The sequence below is a fragment of the Urocampus carinirostris genome, chromosome 6 (genome assembly GCF_059441175.1).
Source record: "Urocampus carinirostris isolate Australia breed hairy pipefish chromosome 6, RoL_Ucar_1.0, whole genome shotgun sequence".
Taxonomy (NCBI): domain Eukaryota; kingdom Metazoa; phylum Chordata; class Actinopteri; order Syngnathiformes; family Syngnathidae; genus Urocampus; species Urocampus carinirostris.
The window spans coordinates 23,346,711-23,362,949 of record NC_142354.1 but is presented as its reverse complement, the minus strand read 5'-3'; the positions used below and the strand labels follow the sequence as shown (position 1 = coordinate 23,362,949).

General features: G+C 41.9%; 1 protein-coding gene and 1 pseudogene across 2 annotated transcripts in view; both read right to left on the bottom strand.

Moving 5' to 3' along the window:
• The window catches only part of srgap3 (SLIT-ROBO Rho GTPase activating protein 3), a 114,932-nt gene continuing 98,693 nt past the window's right edge, over nt 1-16,239 (bottom strand). For both annotated transcript variants that reach the window (XM_088338349.1, XM_088338350.1), the window contains exons 19-22: nt 11,847-12,027; nt 11,583-11,732; nt 8,476-8,791; nt 1-5,548 (exon numbers count right to left, since the gene is read on the bottom strand). In XM_088338349.1, the coding sequence (XP_088194475.1) occupies nt 5,099-5,548; nt 8,476-8,791; nt 11,583-11,732; nt 11,847-12,027 (1,097 nt within the window). In that variant the 3' untranslated portion in view covers nt 1-5,098. The remainder of the gene's footprint in view (nt 5,549-8,475; nt 8,792-11,582; nt 11,733-11,846; nt 12,028-16,239) is intronic.
• On the bottom strand, nt 4,324-4,470 carry LOC148364291 (U2 spliceosomal RNA; annotated as a pseudogene).

Here is a 16,239-nt window from a genome sequence, read left to right as displayed (position 1 = left end):
TACGGAGCAGTAATGGTTTTATTTGGATGCACATATTTCCAACATCCAATTAGTGGCAAGGTAATATCACAGGCTTCTACGTACCACTACAGACAAACAATTCAAGAGAAGATCGACGACAACTCACATTCCATCATCACAAGACAGGCACAATCTCTCTTACAGCAATATTGTATTATTTCATCTTTGTTTTATTCCTTTTTCCGAGGTCCAGCAACTACCATTTTTACATCACATGTAAGGAAAACACAAAGTGGCCGATTGGCTTTTAAGCTGCGGGTCCTCATTTATGTCTTCATTGTTTGCTTTTGTACCAGAAGGGGGGAGAAAAACTGAAGGAATGGCTCAGGCACAGCACAGAAACATCACCGGAAAAACAACAAGATGCAAGAAATATTCAAAAACTCTACTGAACTTGAGTCTTTTAGGTGCATAGTGGTTTTCAAATCTACTTTTATCTCTCGCCTACAACTGAAAAGCAGTCCATAGTGACCCTGAATAAATTATTGCACGGATAGCAATAGAAAGTAATCATAGAAAAGTAACATTCATAATAAATATGACAACTAAATGACAAGGTATTAAAAAAAGGAATATAAAAGATTGAAAAAATGTCAACGAAACAAGTGGTGCCAAAAGGCACTCGAGATGTCCTGTTCTATTTGCACCTTAGAGTATAAATCAAACAGTCGACATGAACCCCTTATATTTAGCAAGTTTGTTTTTTGCTTTTTTAATAAACATTCTCAGTTTGTGGTTATAATATGAGAGGTGCAAATGCTGTTTTGTACAGTACTTTTGAACAAGTTCTTATGAATGCATACAGTATCATCAGAAACCACTAGGGGAAGCAAATGTTCCAAAAAATCTTGACAACGCAGGGATCGGACGATTTCAGGCAGCACATGTACTGGATCAAAATAACATTTGATATCTGGAAAAGTGCCTGCTTTGCATGCTGTGGTATAACGCATTTTTCAATACAAGCCGGTTAATTGGAAAACAGCCCAGGTAGATTTGACCAGTTTTAAGTCAGTTTTATATGTAACCCAATCACAGAAGCGTGTCATCGATAGTGATTGCACTATAGGAAGAAACATGCGCTAGGATGCTGAATCTAGATAGAAAAAGCTTGACTTTCATAATAAAAAGCATGGAACTTTCCTTAAAAGGTCAGACATAATGTCAAAGGTGTGATCCGCGGGCCAGATGTGGCCCACGAGATGGTTTTCTACAGCACCTTGATAATCTCGGGACAGTATTGTATCATACACCAGGAATTGTGTATTTTTTATGTACTTTTGTTTACTAGTGTAGTTTATGGTTAATAGATATTTGCATTATATTTGATTGTATTTGAATCAATGTTTTTTTTCCCTTTGAAGTCAATTTAGCCGACTTTTGCTAAAATAGAAACTATGGGCTAAGTCGGCTTATCGCATCCATCCTCTCAATTAAAGTAAGTGGTAAATATAAAATGAATGCACATAACCATTATTTGAAGTTGTATAAATTTACATAACGTGAGCCTCACCTAGAGGGCGCCGACATGACTATACGCAACGTTGTTGTAAGGTACCGAAAGTAAATCTTGCAAAATGCTGGGCAAAAAAAATGAAAATAATAATGTGGTTTGGTCGCTTTGAGTCTCTGTAAATTGAATTCTTCCTTGTGCTTTTAAGGACTTGTTTTCGGTTGCTCAAGACATTGCAGTGGCATCTAGTGGTCAAATCAAACTGTCTCTTTAAGGTTTTCAAAGGAAAAGTACAACGGGGAACTTTTCCGCATGCGGAATGAAAGCACATGCTGCAGCAGGATCGAGTTAATCAAAACTGAAGTATGTTTCTTTTAGACGGAAAGGAATTAAACAAAATATTCATTTATATATTCATTTTGGGAGGCGCATGAGATATTTTCAAGTAGACTACCTTGTATGTTAACCATCAATATTAAGTTTGTACAAAATCAAAGTATTTACACAAAAAGATCAATTTTATTTACACACTGACTCATTTAACTTATTCAATGCCCTTGACACTTATAGACATCAAAGATACATTTTTATGAGTTCTTTTACTGTGATTATCTTTTCCATATGTCCAGTGTCTTTGTCAAATGATGCTTTTAAAATGCATCTGAAAGCACACAAATCCATTCGTCCAAACAGGTTTAGTCAGTTATGCTCGATTGAGGTATTAACAACACGCTGCACATCTGCATAATGTTCCATGTATTGTGATGCTTCAGCGTTACCAAGGAGGCATCGTTTGAACCTATCGCACTTCTGCAGCCCTCTCCCCATCTGCATCACTATGGCAACCCTTCATTTCTGGAGCTTCCTGCAGATAAAGAGTCAGTTTGTCGCCTGTTTTCAAGAGAGTTCGGAAAGCCTATTGCCAAAAATCGTTTTGGCAGGGAACTTTGTACAGTAAATTCCGGACCACGAGTTGCTACTTTTTTCTACATATACGCAGGAGTGAAACAAAATCCTTCTCAAAACAAAACTCAATGTACTGAACTGACCACAATTAAGAAGTCGTCTACAATCACAAGAGCCCGGAGGTATGCAAAGCCATGCAACTGATCTTAAGATCTCCCATCCCTTGCACGCATGACAAAGTGCGAGTGAGAGGTGACCAAGTTTTGCTACTACCGCCTAAAAGAACGTATACGTGCAGACAGTAGTTACTACCTAAGGAGGGGTACACAATAATTATTGGGCTGATGGACTGATAACAGAATTAAAATGACATCACAGTTTTCAGACAGATAGGTACGTTTACCCAATAATTAGACACCTGCTTTCACTCTAAAATATTCAATTAGCCGACAGTACTTGTTAGAGAGATTTTGAGCATTTATAATTAATTTAGTATGTAGAAAAATTAATTCTTGGTTCCATCTCTATTACGTTGTCATGTACGCAAGGGATGGGAGAGCTTAAGATCAATCCCATGGCTTTGCATGCCTCCAGTCTGTTGTGATTGTAAGCATACCTGTTAACTTCAGCGAATTGCTTTTATCAATTATGATTGCAATTCCCCTTATAAAGCGATAACAAACCTTGCGAACAACGCAGTACCTATGTACCGCGACAATATTACCAATTTACGAAGTTGTTGTCGTCTGCAACCAGTGACCGAAACGATTCGGATTGGAGCCGAAATGGGTAAATTGAGACCAGACTAAAAAAAAACTATTTAAAAAAAAAAAATTAAGACAAAATATTTTTTTTGCCATAAAAATTTACAAGAAACTGTATACAATTTAAAATGATCCAAAAACTTATGAAATACGGGGAAAACAAAGTTGAGGATTATGAGTTGTTCCTTGCCCGCATGCTGGTTTAAGATCAGGTAATTGTGCAATTTTGTAATTGTAATCCTGTGCAGTCCTTTGAGACATTTTTGTGATTAAGGGCTATATAAATAAATGTGGCTTGATTTGACATGCGTATGGACTGAATTTTAGTCAGAACAGAATGTTGAGTTTTAATTTGAAAATGTATGTTTTCACTCCTGCGTATAGATTATTGCCAATTAAATTAATCCTGACTGCTGCGCTAGTTAAGATTTACATCTGTGGACACAGTCAGCGAGCGAGTTTTTTAATTGGCACAATTTGCTACTTTTCTTTACTAGACATTTCCCCGCTGTATATTTTTTATGCGTAAGAAATGGACACAGATTGGTAAATTTTTTTGGCTGTTTGAGCCTGCAGCTTGTACAAAAACGAAATTGAATTTCTTTTTCAAATTTGTTCATGCGGCTTTTGATCAGGTGCGCTCTGAAGTCCAGAACTTACGCTTATTCATGCCACTAAGTGCAGAAATGGCATCTGTAAAGCTAAAGGAAATGGTGGAACCTTTGGACAAATTGCTGCAGTACCCAGCATGGAGCATTCTTGCTGTCTACACGTCCTGAATGAAATCACCGTATTTTCCAGACTATAAGGTGCACCTAAAAACCTCAAATTGGCCAGAAATTTGAAAGTGCGTATTACAACCCAGATTGGAAACGCCTACAGTATATTTAGGTGTGCGTTACTACACGAGGTTTATACTACAGTATTTGTGTAATGATTGATTAATAAACATCGCTGAACAAAATTTCATTGTATGCGACAGTATTCTTACCTGGGTCATGATAGTGCGGGGGGGGGGGGGGGGATTTTTTAAGGGTTATTGTTCTATCTTCTTTATTCATTATCCATTATCCGTTATCAGTCAGTTCATAATACGCTACAGAGCCTAGGAGCCGGGACTCTTACTCTCAGCCAAAAGGCCAAGCTAAGGTCCTAGCCTTAAAGCCTTGCTGCGATCATCGCGAATGCACCGTTCCCGGAGGTATTGCAATACCGGGCCGATGCGTGGAGTGGACAGAGCAAGCTCTTATTCCATCTCCGGATTGCAAAAATCAGAAAGCGTCAACAGTGCACCACTAGACCATAGACATAAGAAAATGAATTAGAACTTATCACATTATCACACTATTTTTACTCAGGGTGCTAGAAAGAACAGTTAGATTGCAAGACAAAATGCACTATGCAAATCAGTTTTTGGACACCATGAGGAAAGTAATGTGATAATGAGATAAGTTCTAATGCATATGTGTGTCATTTGTACCACTGGTTGCCAAGTGGTTAAGCGTCGGCGAACCAGGTTCGATTCCCAATGTATACAATGTTTTGCGATTTTGGACAGCGTCACTTATCCACCGATTAATAACCAATATATACTGTAAGTGTATAAAGATACAAATGGTTATCCAAAATTGACACAGGAGCGCTTACTGTAGTCTCAATTTTCTGTGCCCTATATTCCAGTGCGCCTTATCTATGAAAAATATGTGACAAAAGACATTTTTTTCCGGGTATTCCTTATAATCGGGTGCGCCTTATGGTCGGAAAATACAATAAAAAATGGAAACACAGTGTTCATACAATCTTAAACAAAATTACTATTTTTTCAATACCCTTTTGGCCTATCATCTCCCTGAGCTGAAGGAAATTTCACCAATCACCCAGCACTACGTTTTGATCCACAAATGAAACCGATAACAAACACATTAACCAGCCGCAGTTCCCTGTTCAACCTTTGCTACATGGTGCCAGAATTGTCCCCGGCATCGGCGGACACATTCAAACTGGACCCGGCCGGCGTGTTGTTGCCGGGAAAGATTTTATCGGTGGGCGTGATGGCCGGGCTGCCCATCCCGGAAGAACTGGAGCTGCTAGAGCGGTGCTGGGCGGGAGGGGGCCGCACCGGCCTCATGGGCGGGGGCCGTAACTGGCCCCCGGCAGCCAACCGAGCAGAGAGCGCCGGCTTGAAGGTGGTCATCATCTCAGAAGTGGAGCTGCTGCTCCGCCGCATGGCCGCGTCTGGGTCTCGGATCATTATGGTGTGCAAGGGACTGCCGGGTTCCGAGCTGACCGGGTTCTTCATGGGCTCCAGGGTGTCCAGGACCACGTCGGGGGCCTGCTTGGCAGAGTTCTGTCGTTCCAGCTCGCGGAGTTCATGTAGCGCCGTGGTCATTGTTTTCTCAATGTCCTGTTTGAAGAAAATATATGAGTTTATCTATATTTAGCTGTTATTGCTGGGTTTTATTCTTTTTGTTTCTTTTCTTAGTGTTATTGTATTGTCCGGACTATAAGGTGCACCAGAAAACCCCCAAAATTGCCACAAATTCGAAAGTGCACCTTATAATCCTTTATAATGCGGTGGATAAGATTGTATACGCATTCAGTACTATCAGTGTATGAGTGCGTTTCTACACGAAGTTTTGCAATAGTCATTGCCGATATATTGTATGGAATGGGATTCGAATCCGGGTCAATACAGAGAAGGCGTCGACACTTTACCACTTGACCCCCTTCACCTGTGCGTCGATAAAGTTTCGAAGGACAGAAACAAAAAGTCTTCAAACATAATACTATACAAGCTCTTTTACGTACGCTTAGATATTAAACCGCCACTTTGTTGACGCACAGAAGGGGAGTGTCATGGTCGCCTTGGTGACCAGTCTGCCCCGCCCTCTGGGCAACAGCTGAAGCAGTTCAACTAATTGTGTTTGCTATTTAAGGCTGGATTCTGGGCTTTGCGGGTGCTGGCTCATTATACATATATACATATTCCCCGGTCTGTTATGCCTTGTCCTGTTTTAGTTTTAAACATTGTCCGTTCTGTTATGCCTTGTCTTGTTTAGTTGAGTTGGAAGAAACTTGTTTGTTTTGTCATGTCCCAGAGTTATGGACAACTTTTATTTTGTTAAATAAAACTTATGATCGTCAACGCATATGAGTTCTCCCTTCCTGCCTCCTGCCTCCGTTCTGGTCCGGTCACTCCTTCGACCCCACCACGCCTCGTGACAGAATGAGCCAGCCACGACAAGAACTCAGCGAACGATCCCAGCGCGATTTGGGGAGACCTGGAGAACGCAGCTTGGCAAGCGCCCACTGAGTCCGACTTCGACTCCCTGCCCGTTCGAACCACGGCCCCGCCCGTCGTGGCCATTGCTGTGCCTCGAATGGGGTCCCGGGAGGAATTGACGCCTGCCTGTTCGACTCTCATGCCTGCCTGCCCGACTCCCGTGCCGATTGCCTGCTATTCAATCTCCCCTGCCTGCCAGTCCGACTCCGCTGCCTGCCAGTCCGACTCCGCTGCCTGCCAGTTCGACTCCGCTGCCTGCCAGTCCGACTCCGCTGCCTGCCAGTCCGACTCCGCTGCTTGCCAGTCCGACTCCGCTGCTTGCCAGTCCGACTCCGCTGCCTGCCAGTCCGACTCCGCTGCCTGCCAGTCCGACTCCGCTGCCTGCCAGTCCGACTCCGCTGCTTGCCAGTCCGACTCCGCTGCCTGCCATCCCGACTCCGCTGCTCCTGTTTTGCCGGTTCTGATTTTGACTCTCGCCTGTTTTTGCCAATTTTGACTCTCTCATGTTTTGCCGGTTCTGATTTTGACTCTCTCATGTTTTGCCGGTTCTGATTTTGTCTCTCTCATGTCTTGTCTGTTCTGATTCCGCCTGCCCTGCCTTGCCTGTTCTGATTCCGCCTGTCCTGTCTGAATCGCCACTTCTGAATCTGCCTGTCCTGTCTGAATCGCCACTTCTGAATCTGCCTGTCCTGAGTGCGACACTTCTGAATCGGTCTGTCCTGAGTGCGACTCTTCTGAATCGGTCTGTCCTGAGTGCGACTCTTCTGAATCGGTCTGTCCTGAGTGCGACTCTTCTGAATCGGCCTGTCCTGTTTATCTGTCCTGTTCTCGTCGGTTCTGCCTGTCTGTTATCCCCTGTCCAGTTTGCCCGCCGGACCCCCCCCCTGCTGAGCGCCGATTCCGATCCGCCTGACGCAGATGGCGCCTGCCTCTCCCCGTTCCTGCGTGTTCGGAGGAGGGAGCGGGGTTGCCCCAATCGTGAGCGTCGAACCATTCCGGGGCGCGAGGTAGTAACTTTCTTTTTGGGACCTCGGGAGCTGTCCCTTAAAGGGGGGGCTCTGTCATGGTCGCCTTGGTGACCAGTCTGCCCCGCCCTCTGGGCAACAGCTGAAGCAGTTCAACTAATTGTGTTTGCTATTTAAGGCTGGATTCTGGGCTTTGCGGGTGCTGGCTCATTATACATATCTACATATTCCCCGGTCTGTTATGCCTTGTCCTGTTTTAGTTTTAAACATTGGCCGTTCTGTTATGCCTTGTCTTGTTTAGTTGAGGTGGAAGAAACTTGTTTGTTTTGTCATGTCCCAGAGTTATGGACGACTTTTATTTTGTTAAATAAAACTTATGATCGTCAACGCATATGAGTTCTCCCTTCCTGCCTCCTGCCTCCGTTCTGGTCCGGTCACTCCTTCGACCCCACCACGCCTCGTGACAGGGAGAGACTAATTAACCTATTAGGATGCAGAACAAAATGCACTATGCAAATCTGTGATTCTGGCACCGTAAGAATAGTGTGCACAAAATTGGGGTAGTTTGAATCCAACTGTTTAGAGTGTACTTTAAATGAATTTCAAGCTTGATTTGAAGTATTCTATTAACAAAGTTGAGCAATATATGAACATACTACATTCATACAAACCAACCTTTTGACATTAAAAAGCTGTACATTGTATCATGCACTCTAATTTTATGTGCAAAATACTATTCATCTGCAGAATAAAAGAAAATTGTTTGAACAGAAAAACCCAAATTTTTACCAAAATCAAAATCCAATGCAATTGTTGGAGTGGTTTATTTAAACACAAATGGTCTCACTTTCAGATAAACCAGTCATAGACTAAAATACTGGTCTGTAGTCAAGATTTTTAGTTTAATTTTGAAAAAGCGGTACTTTTATTTTCACACCAGAAAGAGTTTTTAAGGGGATAAAAGCAGTCGTGTTGGTATATTACGTTTTATAGAATTTCTGACTCGATCATTACGTGTTGGACAAGCTAGAGATATAAACACACAGGAAATAGCAAAATCGCTAATGAGCGCTCCGGTCTCACCTCAGCCAGAGCCTCAGCTTCCAATGATTTGTGGTCTCCGAGACTGCTGTGGCGAGTGGCCCCTGTCACAGGCCTCAGTGGGTGGCCCTCGGGGTAAGCCTTCCTTTCTGGATAGTTAATACTTCCTGAACTGCCAAAGGTCCCCAGTCGCCTTTTTTCTGGGCTTTGAATACGCGCTTTGTTAACAGACATCTTGTGGGGACTGCTGGGACAGGCAGCAGCCCGCGGAGGAGTGTCAGGAACTCGAGTTGGGCTTTGAGTCTCGTTGCCACTACGACGCCGTGGAATTGCTGCTCCATCGGAACGCAATCTGACCCTGTAGGGAGGCATTGAATCGCCTGTCATCATGTGGCAAATCAAATCATCACGTTTCTATATTACTGTTCAGCCAATGAATTAGCTCTCAGTTTATTATTAAAACATTCAGTGTACAATAAGACAATAAATCCTCTCATTTCCCCCCAATGAATAACTCTGAACACCTAATACACAGACACAAACAATGATTCAAATAAAATAAAATAAAAAATCAATAATGGAAATAGAATATGACTATGGAAAGGCACAGATTAACCATGTGAGGAAAGGGACCAGCGGGAGGCTCATTCACACCGAAAGGTATGGCTGCAGATGGCCTCAGGAAAGGATTTTCAGCCATTGAACCCCACCCTATCATAAATTAAAACAAAAAACAACTGCAGAACAAAAAGATAAAATTGTGAAATAAAAAGTAAAAAATGTTACAGTAAAAGTGTAGAAGTTAAATTCAGCAAGCTATATAAAAACTAAAAATTAAAAAAGTGGGTCTTGAGCCTCCTCTATAAAAGACCTGATGTCCTCCCGCAGACTGTTCCATAGGTAAGGGCCAAAGTAGCTGAATGCTCCTCATCCCCGGAACAGTTAACAAACCACTGCCAGAGGACCTCGGGAACCACACATCCTGATATAATAAAAGCAAATCGGACATAAAGGGGCCCATGATCATTACATTTAAAAACTAGTAAAATCACATTAAAATCGATTCTGAAACACACAGGACGCCAATGCAAACATTTTAAAACCGGTGTAATATGATCCCCCCCTGGCCCCCTGTAAGCACGCAGGCTTCTGAATTTATAGTATCTGCAGGCTGGCATTGTTCTTTTTGGGAAGACCAGAGAGCAGGGCATTACAATGATCAAAACAAGATGATATAAAAGCATGTATCAGCACGTGAGAGAGAAATGGGCGACTCTGGCTATATTCTTTAGATGATAAAACCACATTTTTTGCTCGATTTTTAATATACTGGTATATGGAAATATCTAGCTTAGAGTAAAACCTATCACATTTTGAAGGTCTAAAATCTTGTACAAAAGTTTCTCTCTCCAACCTTCAGGACCGATAACTAAGAACTCTGTTTCGTCCTGGTTGAGCTGTAGGAAGTTCTCTGACCTCCATAACCAAATCTCTAGAATGCATTTTAATGACTTCCTGGCAACTGTAGGCATTCTTGGCCAAGCATGTATTCAAAGGGGAAAGAAAAAAAGATAAGGGTAAGAAACATAAACTAGCTGGAGAGCCATTAGCCACACTGCACCGCCATCTTGACAAAAAATGAATCTGTAGGACTGTATCTGTACAGCTGGGTGGCATCTGTGTAACCATGGAAACTGATCGGTGTCTCCTAATGATATCCCAAGGGGAAGCATATACAAATTAAAAAGTACCGGGCTTAAAATTGAACCTTGAGGAACCCCCACATTTAACTTTATGTAGCCATACTTACTGAGAAATGACAATCTGTCTGCCCTCAAGGTTTGTGAGTCTATTTAATAAATGTGGTGATCTACTGTTTCAAAGGCAGCACAGAGATGCAGTAGTACCAGAACTATTACAATCTGTGTTTTATCTGATATATTTTTAAATCTTTAAAAGGGCGTCTCAATACTGTGGATTATCCTAAAACCAGACTGAAATTTCTCTAAAATGCTGTTTTCTTCTAAAAAAGAATTGAGCTGAACAAAAACCAGTTTTTCTAATATCAAGCTTTTTCGGTAAGTTAGAAATCCAGTATTCTGGGTTTTCTGCACATCTTTTCATGGCCAAATTTAAGTACTTTTCAAGAACATTCAAAGACAAATTTTTAATTTCTTCAGTGCCATTAAAAGAAAAAAATCTGGTTTGAATCGTGTATTTTGCAGATCAACAAATACATAAATGTGATCTACATCTGCGATTTTGGCAGCACGGCGGCGCAGTGGTTAGCGCTTGTGCGGCACAGTTCATGTCATGGGAACCTGTCGTGGGTTCAAATCCAGCTCCAGACTTTCTGTGCGGAGTTTGTATGTTCTCCCCGTGCTTGCGTGGGTTTCCTCCGGGCACTCCGGTTTCCTCCCACATTCCAAAAACATGCATTTCAGGTGAATTGGCCGGTCCAAATTGTCCCTAGGTGTGAATGAGCGAATGAGTCGTCTGTCCCCGTGTGCCCTGCGATTGGCTGGCAACCAGTTCAGGGTGTCCCCTGCCCACTGCCCGAAGATGGCTGGGATGGGCTCCAGCCCCCCCGCGACCCTAATGAGGATAAGCGGTACGGCTAATGAGATGAGATGAGATGAGATCTGCGATTTTAAATCGCAAATATATTGGTCGATCTGAACAATACATGTGTAAATATCTTTGGGACATGTAGCATACATTTTCAGTTGCAGGAAGTTCTTCGCATTAAGATTTACCATCGGTAAAAGCTACTTTATTTTTTGCATGGTTCATAATAAATGTCCATAGTTGAAATGTAATCCTTGCACTAATAAACATTCCACCGTGCCCTGTTTAGATGTAGCATGCACCCGTCTTCTTGGGCTGCCTGCACTCCATAGGACAATCCTATACAAACTAATGCCAGCTGCAGTTATTCAAATGGGAAGAATAAATGCAATCACAATGTGAAACCACCAGAAGACAATTTTGGCATCATTTTTTAGCAAACTTGTTGTGCAATATTATAGCAACAATTTCAAGCATTTACCAGCACTTGCCTAACCCCTTAAAACACATTAAAAAAAATCAAGCATTTTCAAAGATTTCCAGCACCAAAAACACCCTAAGAATTGCCTGATCTGACTAACCTGCCCATGACGCCTCCAAAGCTGTAATCTTGGGATTGCTCACATGGTGAAGGACCGTCGTTTTTTGAGGAAGTTCTTTCGTCCAGTAGAGGCCCACTGCTGGCTTCACTGTCGGCTTTCTGACTGAGGTTATCTGAAAAGGCATCATCCCTGAGAGAGAAGTAGCACGGATGGGATACATTACAAGACAACACAGACTTTTAAATAGATGTTTATTTAGACAAGAAAAAGCAACAGGCGAATACCAAAAAACATGCTACTTACACGTCTTGCACTACAATGTATTGATGCGGTATCAGCCCATCCACGCCATTGTGTCGGCCCTCCCACCAATCCTCAGACGCTCGGTGGTAAAGAAGAAGAGACGCTCCTTTCTTGAACGATAGCTCTCTCGGACTGCGGCCCACGTAATCAAATTTAGCGATGGCTTCAATTTGCTCAACTTCTGCAAATAGTAAACGATGAAATGACAAAAATGAACACGGATCGCGATTCTTAGCGAACAGAATCCCGACAAACTGCATACCTTTCAACCTGCGAGAAACTGTGACCTGACTAACAGCTCGATTTTTCCTTACTTACTGGTAAAAAAAACATACACCTGTGTAATATATTATTGCGCAATTTCATTGAGAAAATACTTTTAGTATTCTTTAAGAGCTTCCTTCTTTCCACTCTTCCATGAAGGGCAGCTTTAGGAAGAGTATGACAAATATTTGTCCCATTCTAAGCTGTACATGCAGGTATGTCAATGTGCCTTTTGGTTGCATTTCTGATTAATTTTCTCATGTGTGGACTGAAAGCCAGGCTTCCAATGGATTTATGCTCTCTCCATTTTGATATTATTGCTCGCACAGTGCCCCAGGAGATGTTTAAATGTTGCAAAATCGCTATGTATCCCATTTCAGCTTTGAAATTTTCCTCAACTTGATCCCTGACTTGCCTGGACGTCATTATGCTATTGTGATGCCTAAAATATTTATGTTTATTGTCACAAGTTTGAATGTATTGTTTTTTTCTGTTGTGGATATGGTAAAGAAGCCAAATTTGTTTTGGAGAGTGCAGGTTGCAAACCTGACTACGAGAGGAAGCGTGTCCCTGTGAATGGTATGCTGTCTAACAACTTCTTCAGACAATTATAAGATGCCATCACACAAGCAAGACAGGACTCTTGCCTTTTCTTCACTTTAAAATAAAAACAGATAAAACTATCTTCTGGATACCGGCTATTCCGTGTGAGGCCTGCAACACTGTCTGTTCTCCAGTGTCTCCTTTCAAAGACCTCTGAGCCCATCACAGAGTAGGCGCATTTGTACTGAGATCTAAAGACATATGACACAGATGAAGCCTGAAATGTGGTAAAACGACCAAGTTATTGTGGCGCCAATACGATCTGTTCTGCCCCCAGTAATACTATATCGTCGAGCGTTTAGTAGACTTTCCCATTTTGCCCTGCGAGTAAGAAAACCAGGAGGTAAATCAGACTTAGTAGGAGTTGCACGTTTGGTGCATAAATATTTTTTTTTCTAATCGTTTGAAGCCTTCAGTAAGCATTGCTTCTAGTCTCGTTGCAAGTTTGCACAGCCGTAGATTTCTGGTCAACCATTTGTTTTCTGGTTAACAATTTTTGGTTTTCCCTTCCGAACTTTCTTGTACGCCGTACATATCTAACAATGTGCAAAAATCATACAGAATACGACAAAATACGGGTGGTTGACAGGTTTGAAACTGATAGAATTTGTGATGTTGAATCCCCACTTTGATGCAGTGGTTCTCAACTGGGCTAACTTGAAGACCCACCTTTGCACCCAGGTTACAAGACAAATCAGGACAAAGAAAATCCACAAAAAAAGCAGATATAATAAGGCATTTTCACCTTAAAAATGAAAAGACCAACAAAACCAACTACCATATGGACTTGCATATAAGCCTACATCGAATATAAGCTGACTCTCTTAAACTGCTTTATAATAGCCACGTTCCAAAATGAATATGTACCCAAAATATTAATAAAACGTCGACTGGAATTATTCAATTATGTGGCTAAAAAACATGAACATACTGGTAAAAAAAAGCTAAAAACGTAGCATTTTTAAACAATTAACCGTACATTCAAGCAGCGCTTCAATGGCAGTACACCATTTTGGTCATTTGTAATCATTTCTTTCTTCAACTCGATCATTGTTGTCAGTGAAAAGTGAAAAATTCACTTTTCCTTCCCCTCGTCAACAGTCCATCCATCTATCCATGATCCGCACCGCTTATCCTCAGTAGGGTTGCAGGGGTGCTGGAGCCCATCCCAGCTATCTTCGGGCAGTGGGCAGGGGACTCCCTGAACCGGTATCCAGCCAGTCCCAGGGCACATAGAGACAGACAATTCACTCGCTCATTCACAACTAGGGAGCGTTTGGAACGGCCAATTAACATGACATGCATGTTTTTGGAATGTGGGAGGAAACCGGAGTGCCCGGAGGAAACCCACGCAAGCACAGGGAGAACATGCAAACTCAGCACAGGAAGACTGGTAGCTGATTTACATGCATATTTTCCTAACCGTTTTAATGAATCATTTATTCCATTAAAACTATGCTTGTAATTAATAATAAATAGATGCATTAACATATAAATGAATACATAACACTACACAACAAAATTGAAGAATACATAGTTAATGGTAAATGGTCTACATTTATATAGCGCTTTTCAAGTCGAATATTATCTCTAAAACATAAAAATCATGAAAAAAAGGAGAATAATAAAAAATATGAAGAATAGTCCCAAAAGTGGGAGTGTTTCTTTTTCCAGTAAATAAAATACACTGCCTGAAACACATATTCCATATGGTCTAGGGGTTAGGATCCCTGGTTTTCACCCAGGTGACCCGGGTTCAACTTCCAGTATGGGAAGGTTTGTTCTTACTGCCCCGCGACTGGCTGGCAACCAGTTCAGGGTGTCCCCTGCCCACTGCCCGAAGATAGCTGGGATGGGCTGCAGCACCCCCGCGACCCTACTGAGGATAAGCAGTGCAGATAATGGATGGATGGATGCAAAAAACCCGGGTGTTTGCTAAAATAGTTTTTATTTCGTGACAATATCACCAGCAAACCAGTAGAGGTCAGTAAAGGTAAGTCATCTCACTAGCATTTAGGAACTGATAAAAACGCCTTGCCATCACTTGTCTTGTTTTTCCTTTTAAACATTGTTTGACATAAAATATTAATTTCTTAGACTGCTTAATGTGATTATCTGTATGTGTTTGTATCTAAATATTTTGAACTAGTACTAGGTCATGGTGGTATTATAAATGACTATCAAGGTGTTATTATTTATTGCAGTGTTCTCGATCATGCATGCTCCATAAAGCGGGTATGTCCAAAATCCGGCCCGGGGGTCAGTTACGACCTGTGATAGAATTTTTACTGGCCCGCGGTGTCTGTTATAAAACTAAATATATACTGTATATATATTTCTAAAAATCACCATTTCACCAGATAATGTTAGTAGCATCAAGCCCTTTATTTTCTATGTGAATTTCAGCCCACCGCATTTCCAACATGGCGACTATTAATTAAAAAAACGAAATTGGACTGAGGGGTGCCTCAACCGGGAGTGGAAGTGGAAATTGGAGAATACCTTCACCAAAATCCGAAACAACTGCATCTACCTACAGCAATTTGCTAAGATACTCTAGCTGTTTTCAAAGAATACACTATGAAGCGGCACTGCCAGTGGAAACATGCTGACTACAAAAAGCTAACTGGAAACTCTGTGAGCTGTTTAAACGGCACGGAAGCATTTTTTCACAAAACTGTAAAAGTCATATGAAAATACTACAAAGGCGAGCTCTGAGGTCGCTACGCTAATTGTCAAAACACTGAAAACCTTTGACGGACTGTTCAATAGCTGAATAGTCGGCCCTCAACATTTCCAGCTTACCAAATCTGTCCCGCTTTCTTAAAAAGTTGTCCATAAAGCATCTTGTCATTCTTTCGACCCTTTCTTGTGTCATTTGCAACCTACAAGTCTTTTGAGGGTAAGTTGGGGCTGCTGCCCGTCATTATTGAGCTCCGGCTCAACTCTGAAGCGCGGAAGATTGCTTTACACAAACAAAAAAGGCGACCAGATCATGAAGATGCTGTATCTGAGTCAGATCAGGAAGCTTCTCCTGCTACTGGTAACCATGGAAACGAGAACTTTGTTTCATTTGGGGGAGCAAACGCCAACCCCCAAAAAACGGCGAGGAGAGGGATGGGCGCCGCCAGGCTGTGGTTGCCCAAGACGCACCACAGAAAGTGGTGGTCGGCGTTTAAGGGATCCGTCAACTGTCAATCTTACTGTGGGTCTGGGTATACCTTAACTACTAGGGTGTGTCTTAGGCAAGTACGCCCTGGTGGTGCCCATCCCTCTGACTGTGTTTAAAATATATTCAAAGTATAAGACTAAATGGAGTTTTAAGTATATATTTTTACCCAAATACAGGGAGTGCAGAATTATTAGGCAAGTTGTATTTTTGAGGATTAATTTTATTATTGAACAACAACCATGTTCTTAATGAACCCAAAAGTCTCATTAATATCAAAGCTGAATATTTTGGAAGTTGGAGTGGGGCTTTTTTAGTTTTAGCTATTTTAGGAGGATATCTGTGTGTGCAGGTGAC